Consider the following 23472-nt stretch of genomic DNA (forward strand, 5'->3'; position numbering starts at 1 on the left):
TGGAACCCAGGAGCTCCTGCGTGCTCTACCTTTGAGTCTCACCCCCATACCCTCACTGAAGTATTTGGAACTATCTTGAGGGTTTGCTCAGGTTGGGTGGAAATTTTGAGGCAGCCAGAGTGTCCAGATGGTGGCTGTGGGCTTTGATGTCACCCTCACCTCAAGAACACACAGATCTGTCCTGAAGCAGGGAAATGGAATGAAGGGTGAGATGCCAGCAGCACTGTCCTGTTGCTTTCCCTACTTCATGAGTACAAGATCCACTCCTTAGACAAGGTAATAGTGAGACACTACCAGGAGAAAAGGTCGATCACTGGTTCATCCAGAGACTTTGTGGACTCCATAACCTTGTTTTTTTACTTTATCACATTTTATACCTGTGTTACAGATTTTTATGAAACATTGGTGAGTTTAACATTTGAGTTTTCTTATTTGTGTTAAAAATTAAACCAGTTCTTCCTCTTGCTATTCATGCTCTGGAGACATTGATCTATGGATCCTTAAGGGAACCTTGCAGAACCAAGTGTACATAGATCACAGGCTGAAAATCACTGTTTCTGAGGGTAGAGAATATGTCTAGGCTGCCTTCTATTACCTTTACATTCTTAAGAGGAAGTTTCTGCTTATTCAGGTAAAATACCTGCATATTTTCTCATAATATTCCATTAAGCACAGCTAACGTTTCATTACTTTTTATATATAAATAAATGAGTGTTCTTGTAATTCAAATAACACAGAAGTATAGTGAGTATAAAGCCCTCTCTTCTCTCCCTACTGGTTCTGCTCCGATACTATAAGCAACAGTTCTTACCAGTTGCTTCAGGTTTTACAGTGGTAGAAGGAGCACTGTATACCCAGACACTATCACAGAAATTACCAGATGAGTTGTGATGTCCACATTTTATAGAAGAGAGAACTAAGACACACAGAAGCTGGGTGACTTAGCCACACAGCTAGGCAGCCATCATAGGATTTGAACCCAGGATTCTCTGAAGCTTTAGCCCAGGCATGCATGCTCTTTTTATGAGGCCATGCAGAAGGAAACCACTCAAGTATGACATTTTAGTTATCTTATCTTTCCCCTCTTCATTTGTGAAGTTCATTTCCTGACTTACAGTACCAAAACCAGGCTTGCACCATGATTAATGAAGGAATCTGACTTGGAAGGGTGTCTGCTGTTTGTCTGGTTTGGATTTGTGTGAACGTGTGCTGTCCCACAGTGATTGATAACTCTTTGACTTCTTGAACTTTTCCCTCTTTTCTTTGACTCGAAAAAACAAGTTTGCACAAGGCCCCAAATAGCTGACAAAGCAAACTACAGCCTGTCTCCCTTGATTACCCCCTATAATCTTCTCTGAGCATTTCTTAGTCTCCATTCCCTCTTAGCTTTAGTTTTTGAAGAATGGGAATAACCACTACCTGCCCAATGAACTCTACAACTATGCTTTGACTGCCTTTTGGGGGACCCCACTCAAATCATATTTGCTCAAGTTTGTGATTCACTCGATTCATCAGACTTGTGTTGAGCAGGCACTAGCTGGATGCAGGGGATGTATTCTGCATCTAAAGGCTTCCAGGTGATGGAGGAAAATAGGAGAATACCTGTAAAGATAGCTCATTGTGATGAAATTGATATTATCAGGTGCCCCAGGTCTCCAGGTCAGAAGGCAGTGTGAGGAGACCTCAGGAGAGATGAGGATCAATGGTGGGAGCCCTTGAGGAGTTTAAGTATGACAGAACTGACAATATCTCCTTGACTTGGAAGTCACCGGACCTCTACAGTGAAGGTTCTGTAATTATAGACTGACTAGGTGTGTAGAAGTACCATTGACCAGGCTAGAGCATTGACGGGGACAAATAATTTGGGGTAAAGTTGATAAACTTAGCTTGGTCAGTATTGAATTTTGAAGTTACCAAGGGACATTTAGATGAACTCAGGTCTGAGAAAGAAGTGTGTAATGGCAGGTTTGAGATGGTCACATTCATTCTTACTTCTGTTGAAGGAATGTTTCCCTGTGAAGTAAAACCTCATTTCTAAGTAGAGTACTGATAGAATCAGGGAATTAGAGGTATCCTAATGCATGTCTAAAAGACTTGTCCCATTCTTCATTCCTCTTTTGCTTCACTCTTGGTTTTGTTTTTGTTGTACAGTACTGGCAATGGAACCCAAGGCCTTTCACATGCTAAGCAAGTGCTCTGCTACTGAGTTACACTGCCCCACCTTTTTCTTCACTCCTAACACTGTTCAAATGACCTGACAGTTTTGCTTTCTAGTCATGTTCCATAGGACTAACCTCTGACCTTGTTTGAAGCAAGAATCTTTAGTAACCACACCTCTGAGTGATTTTGGATGCAGACCAGTGCTTACTGTGTAAGTAGGAGTTCAAAGTGGTAAACCCTAGGCTATTAGGTTTCTGAATATCATATCCAAACTTTTAACGTGAGTTCGTAGGACCAACACACTTCTGAAATCAGTAGTGGGTACTCTAAGAAAGCACTACTTTTCACTTTGGGTCACATGTCTTGTTGCTAGTGACCATAGTTGGAACTGAGAAGTGATTACATAAATTTTAGCAGCTGTAAGTGGAATTGTAAAAGGTACCCCTACTTCATCTGTAGTGGTTTTAGAATATTCTAGTTCTGTTGCTTCTTTGTTGACTCATGGCTGTTCTGTCTGATAAAAGAAGACTGGAATAGAAAAAAAAATAGAAGTTACTACCTAAAACTTAACTTCTAATTTTCCCATTTTTAGTTATTTTTAATCCCCTTTCTTTCCCTTACTATATAAATAATTAACTTTAGAAAAAATTTTTTTAAGGAAACCTCTCAGTAGTCATGATACCCCTCCCCCTGCATTTGCTTTTTTCTCAAATAAAGGACTAGTGTATTCGTTTTTCTATTTTTTTAAATCTTTTGTTGGCCTGCCTGAAATGGACATTGTAATATTAACTCCACCTCCAACCCAGAAAACAGCATAATTATATCATATTGTGATAAATAGACCTACTGAGTGTTAATAGGTGAGAGTTAGGACTTGTTTGGGATCTTAGTTGTAGCTTGAGAGTACCAGTAAGAGGGATCAGTACCTCTCATCCTTCATACCATCAAAGACTTCACTATCTCCTTGTTCCCATATGTCCATAACTTGAAAGATTTCTTAATTAAATCAATTGTGTTTATGAAGTAATATTTTATTTTTCCATTTTTATTAACCAGGGGCCTAAAGCTGAGTCTGAAATCAAAATACATGCTTAAGACAGTAGTATCAAATTATTCAGATGCTTGATATTTATTAACTTGTGTGTAGAATTCCCACTAACATTTTTAACATTCCATGGTTCTCACATCTTAAGCTGAGACTGTGATCTATACCTTGGGTGATTATAGTTCTATTAAATTTTTTTTCTGTTTTTTCAAATGAAAGAAAAATTCACTGAAACTAATTTTTACTAGGACTAGTACCCCCTCTCTCCCATTTGTGGGGAAATGTAATAGAAAATTATTGGTGCCATTCTTAGAGGCCTGCAACACAGGCATTTTTAAAATAAGTTAAAGTAACGTTATATATTTGTTTAGTGGCTTGTTTACTCATGGTCATTTTTGTTGTTGTGAGACAGACTCTCACTGTGCATCTCAGATTGGCCTTTAACTTAGAGCTTGTGATCCTTCTGCCTCAGCCTCCCGTGTGCTGGGGTTACATGTGTGAACCACCACACACCTGGTTAATGACCTGTTTTTGTTTGTTTCTTTTTACTCTCTTTCCTTCCTTGGAATGAAAGAAGTAAAACTATTCAAAACAAAAAAAACGAAAGAAGAAAAATAAGGCTAGAAAATAAATATAGTCGTTCCTTGGTGTCCACAGGGGATGGTTCCAGTATACTCCCCCCATATCAGAATCCAAGATTGCTCAATTCCTTTATGCATATATGGCATAGTATTTGCCTATGACCTACACATCCTCTTATATACTTTAATCTCTAGATTACTTAGGCTGTGGTGTCAGGGAATGTGGGAAGAAGCAGTCTGCACATGTCCAGCACAGATGCAGGTCATTTGCCCTTTCTAAAACTTTGCTTTCTTCATTGTAGTGTTCTTTTTCTAGTTGAAGTGCTTCAAATTATGCCACTTAGCCTAGCAAAGAACTCTGCATAGAATTTTATTTCTAAGTTTCTCAACTTTTAAGCATTTCTGTCCAGAAATTTTGGAAACAGTGTGTCACTTTTCTTATTTTTTTACCCTTTTAATCATGTGTCAGTTTATAGCAAGCACAATGTGTTGGTTTGCTTGAGCAGACAATCCTGAAGAGAATATTTCCAAATAATTGGACTTTCTTGTTGCTTGTAAGGTTAATATTTAACAGAAAAAGAAAGTGCTCTTTAACCGAATAAGATTTTGGGTAATTACTAGTTGATATTTGTATTATTTGTTATATTTTTAGTACATCAGCTTTGTGTAATTGCACTGTCAGATGTTAATATCCGTTTAGCATAGAGAGAAAATTTGAAAACCCGTTTATCCAGTTAAAGTGTGAAATGGTAGAGGAAATAATGTAACTAAACTCATTTCATAAAGCTGTTTTGTAGGATTTATATGAAAAGACATGAATTTATTCTGTATCACATACATATGTATTAGTGGTTAGGCATTATAGTATTAGTAAACATCGTCAGTATTTGAACAATGGAAGAGAGTTTTTAAGTGACAGTTTTAATGTTTATGTATTTTTGTTATAAGTCATTTAAAATCTTCTCTTTGTTAGAAGGGAAACAGCCAAATGTATAGTATAAATAAAAAATTGGTATTTTCATAAGTGACATAAGTGGACATTGGTGGAAAGGTGAAATTTACCATACAGTTTCTAGAATATAACTTTCATAAAATGAGGAACAATATGCAGTAAAGGGCAGATCATTGTAATGGTGGTTCAGTGGTGGCTTGGGACTGGAACAGATGACTCAAAATAACACATTCAAGTTGTACAAAGAGGGTTTAAGTTAACATCAACTATACATAAATGTCCCTTAAAAATCTTAGTAAGGTGCTGCTAGAATTGGGGTTTTAAATTCTTTTCACTGGCTATTTAAAGAGTATATGAGACTAGCTGTCATTACTCAGGTTGTTTTATTTTAAATGAATGTGACCCTCTGAATTCCAGAATCAAGGGCCAGAAGTGATAATCAGTGAGTGGAATGGACTCCTGAGCCTGGTTGCTGCCTTGGGCAGTAGGTCAAGTAATTCATGCATCCAAGCAGTGCTGGACAGACCTCCTAGGGATGCTGCAGAGCCAAGGGTTTGGACCAAATGATTCTTGGGTCCACTTCACCCTTGTTTATATAAATGTTTTAATTTTAGTAGCTTTTTCTGTCTGTAGCTTTTTCTGTTTATTTCACTAATTTCCATTGATGCATCCTTGGTAAAATTTATTGTACATATAAAAAGTCACATTGTGTATAACTATTGGGTTTCTGTCTTTGTTACCCTTGTTCAGTCTGAACCAAGGAAAAAGATGTTATATTAACAAATTTTAATTCTAGCATGGAACCGCCATTGTCTTGGGTGTTTTAGGTTCACATGAAAACTGCAGTTAGGGGCTAAGAGGTATGATGACAAAGGTTGCATGGGCTTTTCCTTCATTCTTCTAAGCCTATGTGGTCTAGAAAACTGCTTGAATTGATTTTTTTTGTTATATGAATGTTTATATTATCATGTCTGTATTTTCATTTCTGAAAATGAATTAATTTGTGACCCCTTTCAAAAATACCTATTCTCATCTAAAAAAAAAAACCATCATTTTTCTGTCCAGTTGGTGAGTTTGCTTATTAATAACAAGAGGCAAGTGTTGCTTGTTATCGTGGGTATCAGTCTGTTGCTGGAGTGGAGAGGTCCTCAGCTGCTAGCTAACTAGTCCAGCTTGGCACTTGGGGTAGGAATCCTTATGCTTAATAGCAGGAGTTTGCCCAGCCTGTGCTGGAATACTTTCAGTGGAAACTTACTCCTTTTCTAGGGTCTTACCTGCTCTGTGGAGTAGCTCTCATGTTTTTAAGTCCAGAGTGAGCCTCCTGGGCCTGATTCTGCCATGTTAAGTTATCCATGCCCCCATCTTTTTCTTCATCAGCAGCCATACTTTACTTGTATTTGAGCTTTATGTTTCTCATTTATAAAATAACCATGAGTTACACGACCTGGTTACCTCACCAGGACTGAGGTAAGAACAACTGAGATAATTGTGACCTTAGGCAAAATCCCCTTCATGTCTGAAAATACTAACAGCTTAGTTTAACTGTGCTATGTCTTATAATGGGAAAAAGGGCAATGTCTTGTCCTTTGGCTTGGGAGCCTGGTTAGGTACTTTCCTGTTGGCATTCTTGCCATTCACAAAGGAACTAAGTTATCTCTTCATTGAACATTCGCTGTGTACTGGCACTTAGGTGAATTTATTGAGTAAGACTGTTCACTGCCCGGTTGAAGCTTAAGTTTTCTTCCCCAGATATTTTTACTTTGAGAAATAATTGCTTTTGACTGCTTAAAATAAAATAGTATTAGTTAGCCTACTTTTACTCATAATGATTTTGGCTTTCTAACAAGTTCAGTGTTTAAAAATATGTCTTTGATTTATAGATATATGGAGTCTGGGAGTGATCCTTTTCATGTTGGTGTGTGGGCAACCACCCTTTCAAGAGGCCAATGATAGTGAAACATTGACAATGATCATGGACTGCAAATATACAGTGCCATCCCATGTGTCTAAAGAGTGTAAAGAGTAAGTAAAAAGTGTTTGCAAATCTTAACTTCTATTAAAACCATAAGTTGTAATGAGTTCTATCAAGAATGTCTACAGTACCTTCACCTTCCAAATGTCTTGATTCATTTTAATTTTTGAGTTTAATACTTTTATTGATGGTAAGAGTATTTGGATGGGATTATCTCAGAATTTGATTTAAACTTTAATATTAGAGTATAATGTATTCGTTTCTTACATACGCTTGTTTTCAAGAAACCCATCAAATGTCTCTTCAGCCTCCAGAAGTGGTGGTTAAGACATTGCCATGGGAGCTGCCTGTCTCTGCAGTTGAAAAAAGCAAGACTACTTGGAATTGTTTTAGTTTCAGAGAACAGGAGCTTTTCTTTGCTGAACAGACCATTGGCACACCATTTTAGGATGTACATAGCATGTTAAGATTTTATTCACACATTCCTCCTACCAGTGGACTCAAGAGCCGTTTTGGTATATGTGACTTTGGAAAGCCAGCAATGAAAAGTATACTAAAGTTGCTTATTTGTAATTTCAAATATTGTACAGTACTAAGGTACATAGTAAGAGATAAAATAAAATAGAACTGTTGGAAGTTTAGTATTTCATTGACATTATGAATGGTGTTTTTAAATGAACCCAGCTGAGATTATAGCCACTAATTAAGGAATTTTCTTTGTTTGTGGGTGTGTGGGTAGAGTATTGGGGTTGCAGTTAGGGCTTCCTGCTTCCTGCCAGCACTTTTTTTTTTTTTTTGAGATAGGGTCTTGCTTTATGCCTGGACTGGTCTGGACTGAGATCCTCCTATTTATGTTGCCCCATGTAGCTGGGATGATAGGTGCATGCCACTATGCCCAGCCATTCGTTGAGATGGGGTCTCACAAACTTTTCCTCCTCTGGTTAAGTTCTGGTTAAGAACTTAGGTAAAATTTTTGGATTCAACTACTGATTTCTTCATTTACAAGTGGTGTGAATGGTAGAATATAACTTACAAAGTTATTGTGAAAATTAAATGAATTAATATATGTAAAGCTTGTTGCTCAGTCTATAGCAAATAGGAAGTAGTCTGAATATTGACGATGGTAGCGATCATCTACCCCAGGAAGCTGTCTGTGGATATACATTGGATGCATGTTAGATGTTTGTATTTGAAGGATTATCTCCTCTTCCCCTACTGACAGCTTTAAATCAAGTAACGAAATGAATACCTATGTTATCTGTTATCCAGATTAAGAAACAGAATAGTTACTAATACTAGAAGTTGCTTATTTATCTCCGTCCTATGGGGATTAGTTTTAATAATTATAGGACCATTCAGATTTTACTTTTTCTAGTGTCAGTTTTGCTAAGTGATGTATTTCAAGAAACTTGTCCTGTCCGTTTTATCTAACTTTCCAGTTTATTGGCCTGAAGTATAATGTCCTTTAATTATATTTTAAAGCTGTATAGGATCTGTGGGATGTTGTCCTCCGGTGTTGACAATTTACGCCTTCTCTTATTTTTGTTTTGGTCAGTCTCACCAGAGGATTGTTGGTTTTATTAGTTTATCAAAGAACTACCTTTTGCTTTTATTAATTTTCTATTATACTTTTTGTCTTATGTTTTTTCTTTTTTTCTTTCCTATGTTATGTCCTTCTACCTACTTCCAGGATCTAATTCTGTTGGTTGGTTACTCAGCCCACACATTTTTCTGTATTATAATATATAAGGCTATAATTTGCCTTCTAGTATCAGTTTAGATTTATCCCACTAGTTTTGATTTATAATCTTTTTTTGTTACTCAGCTCTTATTTTCTGATTTTGATGCATGAGTTGTTTACAAGGTTGTTTTAAGTTTCCAAATGTATAATATTTTACTAATTAGCTTTTTGTTACTGATTCCCATGTTAATTGCATTATAATCCAAGAATACAGTCTATGTGCTTTTTGCGGGGGAGTGGTACTGGGGTTTGATCTTGGGGCCTCATACTTTGTGATACTCTCCCAGTCTTGTTTTTTAAATTTTTTTCAAATTGTTGAGGCTTGCTTATGGCTTATCATGAGGTTAATTTTTACAGTCTTATTTGTTCTAGGAAAAAAATGTATGATCTGTAATATATCTCTAAGACCAAGCTTATTGTTTATGCTGTTCAAAAGTATCTGCATTCTTTCTGAGAACCACTATGATGGTCTTTATTGTTTTATTCCCAGAGGTCTGTCAGTTTTTGCTTTGAGTGTTTCAGAATAATGTTATTGGGTATTTTAAGTTGAAAACTGTTGTATCTTTCTAATGAAATTGAACCTTTGTGTCAGTTTGTATCAGAGGTTGTGATAATAATGCTTTTTGCCTTAAATTCAGTCTGTGCTGTACGGTTTTGGTTAGCATTTGTGTGCTGTGTAATTTTTCATTTTACTTTACAATTTTCATGATATTTTTTAACAGCCTGAATCTGGGTCTTTCTTTAATCTCACCTGATCATGTTTGTCTTTTAATTCAAAAGCTTATTCCATTTATATTTATTGTGAATCTTGATAAATGTATATGTATTCTATCTTTTTGTATGGTTTTGTCCTACTTTTTTCAGTTTAAAAGTTTTTATGCCATCCTTTTTGGGGGTTGTTGGAGTTTTTCTACCTCATTTGCCTTTTTTTCTTCTTGAGTAGCTGGGAGGTGATAGTCTATAGTGGTGATTCTCCTATGTACTTTAGCACATCATACCTTGTCATGTTTGTATTCTTAATTTATTGGAATCCACAGTTAATCCTTCTCACCTTTATCTTTATTGTCTTTTTTTTGTGGGACCTGGATTTGAATGCAGAGCTTTGCACTTGCAAGACAGGCAGTCTACCCACTTGAGTCACACCTCCAGTCCATTTTGCTCTGGTTTATTTTGAAGATGAAGTCTCATGAACTATGCCCTGGCTGGCCTTGAATCTCAGTTCTCCTGATCTTAACCTCTTCTACTTACTGTGCTTAGGATGTGTTACATTCCTGGTTCATGATTTATGTTCATTTATGAACTTGGAAAATTCTTAGCCACTATCTTTTTCTCATCCTCTTTATATTAGATGTTTTCACTCTGTCTTCCTTATCTTTTAATCTCATATTTTCCATCTCAGTCTACAGATACTAAGGATATTTTCTTGACTTTATCTTTCAGTTCATTAATTTTCCTTATGTCTAATTTTAAGTTTGTCCATTGAGTTTTAGTTACAGTGATTCTCACTTTCAGAAGCCTTGCTTAATTTTTTCTCAACTACATAGTGTAAGTTTGTTCACTTGTCATAGTTTCAAGCTTCTCCTTCAAATGTCTTGAACATTTTAGCACAGTTATATTCTGTGTCTGAACGTTTCAGCATTTGACGTATTTGGATTCAGATTTTGTTGTATGTTCCATTGTTTCCTTGAGTTGTGATATTTTTCTTAATAGTACTGCTGGAGCTTTGCATTCCTGCAGAAAAGATTTGTGGATTTATTTCTCTGGTTTCCCAGGAGTACTTCTACCTGAAAGCACTTTAACTTCACTATATTTACCATACACATAGCATTATGTTGAAGCACAAATTTATGTGAGGACCATCTCGCAGTCACAAGGTTTTAGAAGGAATTTACCCACCCTACATCCATAAGTGTTGAGGTGCCCAAGTTTGCTCTTGACCTCTCTTGACCACTGATTTCTTTCTCATTTTTTGTTAACTCTCACACTGAGCTGGGGTCCTCATTGCACCCCCTTGCACCTCTTCAAGAGTGCCTATTTTATTGCCCCCCTTAGTAGGGCCCACATGTTATATTCTGTTATGTGCACCCAGCGTAGCCTTCAAAACCAAAGTAGTAGTGACTGATTAGGCTGAAGGCTAGTTTTGTTATTCATCCCGGAAGGATCCTGCTTTCATTCTTTTTAGTTTCTAAGTTTTCCTTATTTATTTTTGCCAACACAATGCTTTTAAGTAAAATATATTTCCAAAAATAATATTACCTGTTATTTTAGTTGTTTTCATCAGGTGGGTCATTCATTCTTCCTAAAACACAAGTTGTCTTAGACTCTATTTTGTGTGCCATTGCTGATCCTTATATCTGGTTCTTGTATGCCACTAAGCCAGCAGTTAATTTAGGAACAGATGTTGATACCTAGAGTTAATTTTAGATTATAGGGAATTATGTTTGTATGTTTGACTTATAGGTATATCTGGAGGTTGTGATTTTTTTATTTTATGAATGTGATAACACTCCCACTTAATTAATGAGCCTAATTAAATTGATGGTATATATGTAGGAAATAATTTTTATTAATGGAATAATCCATCATTACTAATTCTTGCTTAATCGTGGAGTATCTTCCTTTCCAGCCTTATCACACGGATGCTACAGAGAGATCCCAAGAGAAGGGCCTCTTTGGAAGAGATTGAAAACCATCCTTGGCTTCAGGGAGTGGACCCTTCACCAGCTACAAAGTATAACATCCCCCTTGTGTCCTACAAGAACCTCTCGGAGGAGGAGCACAACAGCATCATTCAGCGCATGGTGCTTGGGGACATAGCGGATCGAGATGCCATCGTGGAGTACGTCAGGGCTTGTTAGTTTAGGTATAGGGGCCACAGGTTTAGGATTCCTGGGATGGGTTCTCATTAGTCTTCAGAATAGAGTTCTAGCATCCCTGGCCCCTACTTGACACATACTGGTTTCTTTGGTTTGGTTTTGTTGCAGTAAACAAGTAAGCCATTGCTGGGTGGTGTCAGTGAGTGCTGTGGCCTTTCCTATGTCTTATAGAGGTAGATTAAAATAGGTTGTGTAGTGTCTCAGTCTGCACCTTGTCTGTAGCACTAGCCTCTTCATCCCTGGGCCTTGTGGAATTTTCCGAAGCACTCTTATGGTGTGTCCCATGACAGGCCAGATGTGGGAAGGTGGGCAGGGCCATGTGCCTTGTTAGGTGATTTGCCACCAGCACCTAGCCAAACAGGGTGCTTGTTGAGCATTACTTTTTAAATGAAGGAATACATAGATTTTATTCAAAGAGGTTAACGATGACATGCTCTCAGTTGTATTAATAATTCTCCAGTGCCTAAAATGCCAATAAGTGCAAAGAGTGTAAAAATATAAACATTTCTCTGCTTTTCCAATTGATACTAATGCTTCAGTATGCATTCATGTAGCACAACTTCATCATTTCTAATGTTAAGCTAGTTTAACAAGTACAAACAGCACTTTACATACAAATTAAATTCTCATATGACATGTACACTCCTGAAAGCTTTAGAGTCTTTTCTTACGCATCTAAAATTGACATCCAGCCCAGCTGCTATCAGCATTTTGTATTTATTCACGAAAATGTATATTCAGTTGTTTAGAATTCAAAAATGACCTAAATTAATAGTTTTTCCTCTGGTTTGCATAATTTTAAGGCTTCCCAGTCGTTGAACTTCATTTGCTTGTACATTTTGTTTTTATAATCAATTCTTGTGAAAAACAAACCTGTCTAAGTGGCTAATATTTGCTCTGACCTTGTTTTCCTTAGAGCCCTGGAAACCAACAGGTATAACCACATCACAGCCACTTACTTCTTGCTTGCTGAAAGGATCCTAAGAGAAAAGCAAGAGAAAGAAATACAGACCAGATCTGCAAGTCCTAGCAATATCAAGGCCCAGTTTAGGTGAGAAAAATACCTACACTGATTTTAGTAAGTTAACATTTTGAAATAGTGAATTTTTTTTTTTTAATGCTTCCTAACTCTGGAATGGAAGGATACTAACACTGATGACAGCCTCACTAAGAGGCCACAGGCCACAGCTGGGCTTCTCAGGTGCACATGTCACCCAGGTTGCCTTCCCTTCTTGGCTCAGTGGGCAGAGGGCCTGCGTCTGTTGGCCTGGCCAGGAGACCCGTTTGGAGCCAGAGTGGTTGCCAGTTATTTCCATTAAACTTCCAAGTCTGACACATATTAAGGTATTATTTTCTTTTAGATTTTATTCTAGAAACAATAGTGAATTCTCCCTCGGTTCTTTAAAATAAAGAGGGCATTTCTGTGGTATGACTTCTCAAGATTTCAGGGACTGGGCAGTCAGTTCAACTAGTTGATTTATTAGCTGTTTGACCTTGGAAGGTCACCTAACCTCTCTGATTTAGCTGCCTAAACTGTAAGATGAGATGATAATGCTGTTTATCTCTGAGGTTATAGTAAGGGATAAATGAATTAAGTATGTGAAGTGCTTAGAATAGAGCTTTGTGCTCGCTATCATTGTTAGGAATATTTTACTACACTTTCTTAGGTGAAGTAGTTCCCCCAGATCCTGGCTGCCAGAGTAAAGCCTGCCCTGGGGGTTAACCGTCATGGTCCCAGCCTGTCAGCCAAATCACTGTCTTCAAGCATGTGTGATATTTGCTGGTAACTTTCCCAGTATGTGTTGATTTCTTCATCTGCAAAAAGGAGTAATCCTCCCACTTCATGGAATTGTGGGCTTCAGTGAACTAACCCTGCACAGCTCTTAAAGGAGCAGCGGTGTCATTGTAAGCCATCCTGTCAGTCTGATTTGCTTATAAATTTTGTTACCATTTTTTCTTCTCTCATTAAGACATGATTTTCTTACAGTGTTATGGCTATAAAGATTACTTGTTTACTCTCACTGTGTTTCAATAAATGTGTGCTATTAAATAGTTTGATTTTTCACACTAATAGCCTTTGGTTGAGGAAGGCCTAGCTGGAAGAGTGCTCACTATCATGCTGCCAGTCTCGTTTCTAGATGTGGACTGTCAGTAGATTCTGGCTTTAAGTTAGGGGTGGAGAGGGGAGAAGAGAATTGCTGGCATCCCATCTGGGTCTCCCCCTCCTCCTCCTCCTCCACCTCCTTTTTCTCTAGCATTGATTGACTGCAGTTCACACCTCTCAACACCTTCCCCTTCCCCCCACAGAGCTTTGCTCAGTGCTGGGGGTGTTTTGAGCAGTTATCCTAGGAATGGCTCCATGGTGAGACTCTGCAGGCCCATGAGGACTTGTATGACTCTGTCGGCTGAGGGCAGATGACTTTCTAGGGCATTGCTTGACCTCAGAAGCTTTACTGAACATCACCTGTTACACACAACCAGCCGCAGCTATAGCAGATGGCTCACTCCTTCTTTGAGAAGGAGGAGGAGACTCTGAGTTGGGGAAAAGATGTCTGTTGTAAAACCCTTACCGTAGGCATTTCCTAAAGCTATGGATTTAATTGGGTTTTATTTTTAGGCTAACAAAATTGGTGTGAAATGAAAATGTCACAGAATGAAAGTGGCTGTTTTAAATGTCTCTGGCATCAAAGTAGCCTGTGGTAGCCTATGACACTACTACTCCCCCAAGTTGTCCTCGTTGCCTGCCACACAACGTTCTTATCACTTGGGAGACTCCAGAATGGAAAAAAACGTGAAAGTTTAAATATTAGTCAATTTTACTACCTAATGCTCTTCTGTGGGCATTTAAAAATGTACTTATTTATATTTTAGTGAGTTTTTAAATTGGAGATTTTTGTGTACCAGTTACATACCACTTTTTTCTCTAGTATTCTCACATTTAAATCCATTAAGCTATTTCTATTTGTTTTTCATAAATGCCAAGCTTTATACCATCATGTAAAATCAGCAGTGGAAATTTCAGGTTGTGCTATAAGATCCAAAGAGTGAAGTATGTGTGATGTTCAGGTTTTGAAAAAGTGTGTGCTTTTCCAAATGTTCACTTGTAGTGTAAAGTTTCTGTGTAGAAGAGATGGAGTTGTTCTTTGCTCTGTTTTCTATTCTGACAGCTGTGATGAAGTTGCTGTTTGGCCATGTTCCAAAACCACATTTGCCCTTCTGTGTCCTTGCTGATGTTTACCGGATGTGGAATGGGTTTGCAGGGCTGCTGCTTTAAGTGTGTGCATTTTGTCTTAGTAAGTTTTTTCAGATGACCTTTTCCAACATCTCATGACTACATGACTTTTCCCCCCAATCTGTTATACAGGCAGTCATGGCCAACCAAAATTGATGTACCCCAAGACCTTGAAGATGACCTCACAGCCACTCCTTTGTCCCATGCCACTGTCCCTCAGTCTCCTGCTCGGGCCACCGATAATGTACTCAATGGCCACAGAAGCAAAGGCCTGTGTGACTCAGCTAAGAAAGATGACCTCCCTGAGTTGACTGGACCAGCACTCTCCACAGTGCCACCTGCAAGCTTAAAACCCGCAGCCAGTGGACGGAAGTGTCTCTTCAGGGTGGAGGAAGACGAAGAGGAAGATGAGGAGGACAAGAAACCCATGTCACTCTCAACGCAAGTGGTTTTACGTCGGAAGCCATCTGTGACCAACCGTCTGACATCAAGGAAGAGTGCCCCAGTCCTCAACCAGATCTTTGAGGAAGGGGAATCAGATGATGAGTTCGACATGGATGAGAATCTGCCTCCAAAGCTGAGCAGATTAAAGATGAACATTGCTTCCCCAGGGACAGTTCACAAACGCTACCATCGGAGGAAAAGTCAGGGCCGGGGCTCCAGCTGTAGTAGCTCGGAGACAAGTGATGATGATTCTGAAAGCCGGCGACGGCTCGATAAAGACAGCGGGTTCACCTACTCCTGGCACCGCCGGGATAGCAGTGAGGGGCCCCCTGGCAGTGAAGGGGATGGCGGGGGCCAGAGCAAGCCGAGCAACGGCAGTGGAGGGGCGGACAAGGCCAGCCCCAGTGAGAACAATGCCGGCGGGGGCAGCCCCTCCAGTGGCTCAGGCGGCAATCCTACCAACACATCGGGCACCACTCGCCGCTGTGCCGGCCCCGGCAACTCCATGCAGCTGGCCTCACGCAGTGCTGGGGAGCTCGTGAAGAGCCTCAAACTCATGAGCCTCTGCCTTGGCTCTCAGCTGCATGGCAGCACCAAGTACATTATCGACCCCCAGAAGGGCTTGTCATTTTCCAGCGTGAAGGTCCAGGAGAAGTCCATGTGGAAAATGTGCATCAGCTCCACAGGGAATGCAGGGCAGGCCCCTGCAGTGGGCAGCATCAAGTTTTTCTCTGACCACATGGCAGATACTACCACTGAATTGGAACGGATAAAGAACAAGAACCTGAAAAATAACGTGCTCCAGCTACCTCTGTGTGAAAAGACCATCTCTGTGAACATCCAGCGGAACCCTAAGGAGGGGCTACTGTGCGCCTCCAGCCAGGCCAGCTGCTGCCATGTCATCTGACTGCAGCCTGGCCACCTGCTCGGTCCTGCTCAACGCCAGGAGGACCAGCTCGCTTCACTGTTTCCTTTTGGTTTTACCCTTTTAAACTGGCCGCTATGAGCAGTTATTTATTACTTTTCATTTGTCCTCCTGATGATGTGACAATGCATGGTCTTTGTGCATGCTGCTAGACATTTTTCTTTTCTTTTCCAGCCGAAAAGTCTACTGTGTAATTTTTTACATTAATTTTAATGTGGATGATCAGGATTAAATTAAAATGTATATTTGGAACCTAATATAAATGGAGCACTTAGAAATTTGATGTTCTGCACTTAACCTAGAGAGGAAAAAATGCTTTTGTTTCCTTGTGAAAGATCCAAATTCCTGTCCTGACCTTCTGTGATACAGAAACTCCGTGCTCTGAGGCACACTCTGTGGTGTCCTAGACAGAACCAAAGCAATAACGTGGTGATGCCAGTGGGCCTGGGAGCAAGTGTGTTGCTGTACCCAGCTGTCCAGGGCCTGTGCAGAGCAGAGGAAGCGAGCGTCTGTACTGAGAACCTTAGAACCACGGTTTGAACATCCCCACACCTGTTTGTCTTAAGCTATAGTGTGAAAAAAGTTTGGGCTCTTAAAATTTCACTGAAAAAGATTTTCTTGTTTTTGTAATAGGTGAGATGAAGTACTTAGATTTATAAGGCAGCTTCCCCGTAGTGATGTTACAGCAGACAATCTTTTGTAATGTGATGAAGTGAACTAATGTCTTAACTCTACTTATAGAGTGTACGTCTGTCTAACAGAACAAACGGATGCTGTGTAAATTCCTTCCTGTAGGGCACACTGCAGGGTTTCCTTCGCAACCTGTAGAGAGAAGAAACTAGGGCGTACTACAGAAGCAGAGGCGCGGTCACATGCTGGCAAAGTCAGAACTCCATGAACTAAAACAAAAAAAAAACTTACTGGGACTTGTGTTTTAGGAGTTGGCAATCAGAATGTCTCTTATTATTCCCATTCCCTTGCTGCCTTTTGGCTCAGCTAGCTATGAAAATTGACTGATCAAAATTACACATAAAAGAGTAGAATTCACACATCCAGCAAACACAAATGCATAAAGCCTGCTTCGTAACTTTTTTCCTTGGAGGTGTTTTTCACTTTGCCTTCCTGCCAAACAATAAAGAACTCTTACCTACCCTATTCCTGTACAAAGATGATTTTGACCAGATACTCATCTCTTGTGGCATTTCATCTTGTAGGAAGCGCTATATTACAGATTGCTAATTTTGGAAGGAGCCAGATGCTATTTTTTTCATGCTGTGCCCAAGTGGTCTTCACAGCCATGCTTAGCAACCTTGGTGATAGTGTGTGGCTGGGCCCTGGGCCCTTGTCACATTCTTCAGCCTCCCATCATGGCTCTGAGTGGCGGACTGAGGCACATCTGGTCGCGTAATTCAGAGAGCAGGCAGAGCACCAAAGAACTGTGTTACGTTGGTCACAGTTTCTTCAAGTGCACCCTGACTGCTACTTTAGGATTAATACATTTTACTCAGAACTCTGAATCTCACAGTATACCTAACTATACTAAGTACCTGATACTTAAAATACTTAAAAATACTTATTTTACTTTCTAGACCTAGGCTAGCTAGGTGTGTTTTAAGCTACAGCTCTAGTTCATTGTGATATTTATAACTGAAAGCTATGAGAATAGATGTGTGGGTGAAGCCATAGAACATATTTGCTTGAAATTCTTGAGCAGGGATCTTATAAAGGGCCAGAAATCAGATGTGTGGTTCACATAGATAGTGAGCGTAACATCTGTAGTAAACGTAGGAGAGAAGTTTCTAATGGGCATTGGCAATAAACTCTTTGTTGCAGCTGTTTTCCAAGTAATGTAAATACTTTTCCCTGTGATTATGTATAGCCTTGGAATGGCACCTTTTAACTAACCCGTATGTGTTTGGTTTCCACTGGTTTTTTATATTCAGATGTATATATGGTGCTCACTCTAGAATCAGCAGTGTTGACCATTTATGCTGCATAGCTGTATTATAGCCTTATTAGTTGTGTGTGGTTGGTTGACCCTCTGGGTGTACAGATGTCTGTCTGAGTGGTGTTTTACTCATCCGTTGAATAAGTGAATGATTGTGCATGTGTCGTATTGTCATAGTATGTCATCACATAAAAGGGAGGGGAGAAAAACCATTACATTAAGATAATATTGGACCAAACTACTTATTTGCTCTAAACAGTTACTTGTACCCCTTAACCTGTCTTCAAAAGTTGCATATAGTTACAGTAGTGTATAAATTAAATATTGTGGGAAATCAGTCTTGTATTTTTCTGTATGTGTGTATATATATAATTATGTACTTCTGGCAGTTCTATCTGTATTTAAAGATGTGACAATCTTGACACCGATTTTAAGAATAGCCGTGAGAATGAATTGAAGATAATCCCTACCACGTAAGAACTGATGTGCGTTAGGAGGGTACAGAATTATCAGCTGATTTGGTCAATTGCTTCCAATTCTGGTTGATTTTCCTCATTGTGTAAACATTGACAGGTATGTGGCAAACAGGAAAATAATCCAAATAATAAAGTGACATATTGGTGTTCAGCAATATAAACCGTGTCCCGTGTTGTATTTCTTCTCATATATGCATCCTGGTCTGGCCCAGCCAGTTTCCCACACGCCCTGCCACCTGCACCACCAGATGCGGCTGTAAAAACACAGTTACAACCATTCTTGCTTTAAACTCACCACTGCCGATATCGGATGGGCCCCAGGGTTGCTCATTGTTACACTCTCCATCTTCTTTAGGGCTCACTGCTGGGTTTCCTTTTAAACTCTGTAGGTAGAAGAAACTATAAAACTGTAGCTTCCCTCACTTGGCTAATTACCATCCTCCCTAATGAGTAAACTGAGGCATTAGAAGCCCCCATTTTCCACCTCCAGAAGTCCCCAGAAACTGATTCTAACAGCTGCTTGCATACTGACAACTTGGGTTCTGTCCCCTCTAGCTCCAGAAGGACTTTGCTCCTGTCATCCTCTCATGCATCAGCAGTCTTTGCTTTTCTACTTGACCATTCCTAACAGTAAACAAAATGAGCAGGACTTTGTTTCCCCATCTTAAAATGTGTTCCTTCTCTAGCTGGTGCTGCATTTCTGTATTCCTTTCTCCCACTCTTGGCCCTCTGATCTCAGGTTCTTGATACTGTTGCCCCTCCAAAATGCTTTGCAGTAACCTCCGTGTACAAAACCCAGTAGGCAGCTTTTAAAAACAGCTTTATTGAGCTATAATTCATATACCACAAAAGTCACCAATTTAAGTCATACAACTCAATGTGTTTCAGAACATTTGGTGCAAGTATTACCATAATCCATTTTCACCCACCCACAAGAAATCTTATGCTGACACCACACTTTCTCTTCAACCCTCCCCACCAGCCTCAGGTAGTCACGAAATCCTGTGTGAGATCTGGATGAGTTGACCCCTTCTGCCTGTAAATTTCACATCTTGCCAGACATCACTTCTGCCTTGCACTGCACAGTCCACTGGCTCCTCTGACCCAATCTTTGAATTGGGGCGATCACCAAGATTCACTTAGCCTTTTGCTGAGCTTGTTCAGTCTGACATTGACATGCTCACAGAACCCCAAAATACATTCAGCTCCCATCTCTCCCAAGACTCAACTTTCAACTATCTATTTGAATTTTCTATTTGGATGTGTAATCATCTCAATTTTTGTAAGTCAAAGCTCAGTCTTTCTACTGAAGTTCTTACTCTCCCAGTACTCTGCATCTGAATAAATGGCATCTCCAAACCTTCATTTGTTTTCTACCAGCCCAAAATCTTGGTTCTATCACATTCGATCTGTAAGTAAATCTTATTTGCCATTTAAAAGTGGTTCACTGCCTGCACTCTAACCTATGACCCCATCGTCACTCATCAGAACGACTGTAAATGACTCAGAATTTTCTTGCTTTTCTGCCTTGCCTTTCTGTGGTTTATTCTCTAGTCAGGAATCTAAGTGATTTTAAAAGCTAAATCGTTGTGTTTTGAAAGGTGTTTAATTTCCAAATGTTTGGGACTTTTCACATAAGTTTCCATTACTAATTTTGAGTTTAATTTTGACTTGGTCAGAACATATATGTAATTTAAGTCCTTTGAAACCTGTTAAAACTTGTTTTATTGTATAGCATGTAAATTGCCTGAGTGAATTTTTTGTGAGTGCTAGGAAAATGCTGTTCTCCAATGTTCTGCATGTCAAGTAGTTCAAGTTAGTTGATAAGTGTTCAAGTTTTCTGTATTCTGACTGCTTTTCTGTCTCATGTCAATTTGTGAGAGAGAAATATTGAAACTTCCAACTGTAATTGTGTATTTGTTTCCTGTTTTAATTCTACCAGTTTTGGTTCATGAAATTTGAAGCTCTCGGTAGGTACATACATACTTAAGTCTCTTGACGAATTCACCCCCTTCATTATTATTAAGTGTTCCTCTTCATAAATTATTTGTTCTGAGGTTACTCTGTGATACCAATGTAGCCAATACAACTTATCGTATCTTTTTCCTTCCTTTTACTGTTAACCTAATCTGTGTCTTTAAAGGTGTTATTTAAAAAAAAAGTATATATATATCATATAGTTGGGTCTTGCTTTTTTATCCAGTTTGCAAGTCCTTGCTTTTCATTGAAGCTTTTAACTAGTTATGTGTAGCGTAATTATTAATTGAATCTGAATCTATCATCTCTCTAGTTGGCTTCTGTTACCTGCTCCTCCCCCCCTCATTTGCTACCCTGTTACTTTGAGCATTTTTATTGTCCACTTTATCTCCCCTGTTGGCTGCTTTGTCTTTCAGTAGTTGCTGCAGGGTTAACATATGTCTTCATACAGCATGGGCTACCTTAAAGCAAAACACTACTTAATGTAGAATGTGTGCTTTCATTTTCCTCCTCCTGTTCTTTTTGCTACTATTGCCATCTTATTTTAACAAATGTGTAAATGTTCTATTTAAAAACAAAACTTAATGGCCATATTGGGGGCTTGAACTCGGCCCTTGAGCTTGCTAGGCAGGTGCTCTACAATGAGCTGTGCCTCTGCCCTTTTGCTTTATTATTTTTCTAATAGAGGGTCACTTTTTTCCCAGGCTGGCCTGGACCAGGATTTTGCTATTTACATTTCCTACATAGCTGGGATGAAGAGAGTGTACCACCGTGCTCAGCTATTGGTTGAGATAGAGTCTTGTGAACTTTTTGCCTGTGCTGGCCTTGAACCGTGATCCTACTGATCTCAGCCTCCTAAGCCATCATGCCTGGACTGTTTTTTTTTTTTTTCCTAAGAGGTTAAACTTGAAGAGAAATATCTTATGTACGTGTTTATCGTTCCCAACACTCACTTCTTTGTTTAGATCCAGATTTTGGTATTTTTTTCTACCTGTAGAATATTCTTTAACTTTCTTGTAGTGTACATCTGCTGGCAATACATTCTTTCAGCTTTCACTTGCCTGAAAAATGTATTATTTCATTTTTGAAGGATATTTTCATTGAGTATAAAACTCAAGGTTGGCTTTTTTTGTGGGGGGCAGCACTGGGGTTTGAAATCAGGGCCTCACACTTGCCAAGCAGTTGCTCTTGCCACTTGAGCCACTCCACCAGCCTTTTTTTGTGATGGGTTTTTTTCAAGATAGGGTCTTGTGAACTATTTGCCTGGACTGGCTTCGAACCACGATCCTCCTGATCCGTGCCTCCTGAGTAGCTAGGATTACAGGCGTGAGCCACAGGTGCCCAGCAAGGTTGGCTTTTTTTAAAAGTTCCAACACTGGAACAGAAAGCCTCACTCATGCTAGGGAAGTGCTCTAAAACTGAACCACACCCCCACCCTGGCACTGAATTTTATAATGTCGAATGTTGGATTTTGTTGTATTCATGGAAAAAAGTGCTGGATTGCCTTTTGGCTTACAGTTAACTTACAGTAAGTTGTTCCTTTTGGGTTTTATTTTTAAACTGTGTTGGACCAAATTCATAGCAATCTTCTGTCTAGGGCTAGTTTGGCTCACTGCTGAGCTCCTCTCTAAAGACCACCGAGGGCAGGGGTTTCCACTCTGGCTGCTATGATCGTGAGCTACTCCCAGCCTTGGATAAATGTCAAGGACTGTTCAGCTCTCTGGCGGTTCTGTCTTCAGCCTCGGTTTTCTTGCAAGTGCCGATCAATACACAACCAAAGACTGCACACTTTTCAGCCTGCCTTTCTCAGCTGCTTCCTCTCTGGCTCCTCTATGCTAGTTTGTTTTCATTGGTCTTCCTGTTCTCAGACTTCTGTAAACTCGGCACAACTACGTGGCATCTGCCTCCTGGCAGGAGTTAAGATGCTTTGGGACTCACCTCATTGTTTCTCTTCTCTCGGGGAGTAGCAGTCCTGTGGGGTCTGTGGCCCGTTATCTGGAAACTATTGCTTTATGTATTTTGTTTGGTTTTCTAGTTGTTTAAGGCAAGAAGGTCAATTGAGTTCCGAGTTCCTCTTATTCCATCATGGCCAGAAACAGAGGTGTAGAGCTCCCCGGGCCTCCCACTTAGACCCATTGTGCTAGCTACCTGTCCCTGCCCCCATTCTTCTCTCTCAGCTCACTTCGCTCTGGCTGCGGTGGTCTCCTTACAGTCCTAAAACAGCCCCTCTGGTACAGGCCTTGATTCGGCTCTGGGCTCACTTGCAAGACATGTTAAGTTTTACTCTTAGACAGCTGGAATGAGTAGTTCCCACTCCCAGGCCCTGGCCCCTACCTGAACAAGCCTTTCCAAGGGCCTGGAAATGCATCTTCCTTCTTGTGTATCATCACTGGGAAGGGAGCTCCCAAGGCAGAAGCCTGAGGGCTCAGCTGCCCTGGCGGAGGGGCCAGGCCCTTCCTCCAGGGTCTGCTGGAGGTACAAGAAACTTTAGCTCCTGTCAGGCTCCTTCTCCTCAAGTCACCCTTGAGTGGGGCATTTAAGAATAGATAGAGGCCTGGAGCCAGTGGCCTTCTTAGATGAGCTGGTCGAGCCACCAGGACCCACATTACCTGGCTGCTGACTGGAGCACAGGGTCAGGCAGTCCTTGCGGGCCATGGGGTTCTGAAATCTAGTAAGGACCAGCCTAGCTAGGGCCCGTGCCCTGTGACCTTTGTTGCTAGTTTCTTGCTGGAAGGAGGTAGGAGCTTCAGGGCTTAGGGCTGGGAACATGTTGCTCAGGAGCTAGGCAGGAGCGGTGGGGTGGAAGCTCTAGTGCAAGTGGTGCGAACTGTCCTAAAAAAACCGGCAAAAGGCAACTGGGGGGGTGGTACGGGGGACGCAGAGTCGGGGCCACACTGCGTGAGAACCTGGAAGAGTTACTTGAGCTGGATGTGCATTTCCTCATCTATCAGTCAGGGCCAGTGTGAGGAAGCTGAGGCCCAGAGGATACACAAAGGAGCAAGGGGTATCTTACCCTCCAGGCTTTTTGCAGGGCTGGGCATTCTTCAACATTTGCTTCTTGTTTTCTCCTGGAAATAAAGGTTCGTTCTCATAGCTGAGCATTTGAACTGCTGGTGGGGAGTGTAACAGTGTAGCCATGGGGA

At 40.2% G+C, this 23472-nt stretch overlaps 1 protein-coding gene across 3 annotated transcripts in view; it reads left to right on the forward strand.

Annotated features, from left to right (window-relative positions):
* Snrk (SNF related kinase) overlaps nt 1–18513 on the forward strand; it is a 49827-nt gene extending 31314 nt beyond the window's left edge. For all 3 annotated transcript variants that reach the window (XM_074059956.1, XM_074059957.1, XM_020186303.2), the window contains exons 4-7: nt 6619–6760; nt 11078–11290; nt 12244–12378; nt 14692–18513. In XM_074059956.1, coding sequence (XP_073916057.1) covers nt 6619–6760; nt 11078–11290; nt 12244–12378; nt 14692–15910 — 1709 coding nt within the window. In that variant the 3' untranslated portion in view covers nt 15911–18513. The remainder of the gene's footprint in view (nt 1–6618; nt 6761–11077; nt 11291–12243; nt 12379–14691) is intronic.
* Nucleotides 18514–23472: the final 4959 nt, after the last annotated feature.

This window comes from Castor canadensis, chromosome 17, assembly GCF_047511655.1.
Source record: "Castor canadensis chromosome 17, mCasCan1.hap1v2, whole genome shotgun sequence".
NCBI classification, from domain to species: domain Eukaryota; kingdom Metazoa; phylum Chordata; class Mammalia; order Rodentia; family Castoridae; genus Castor; species Castor canadensis.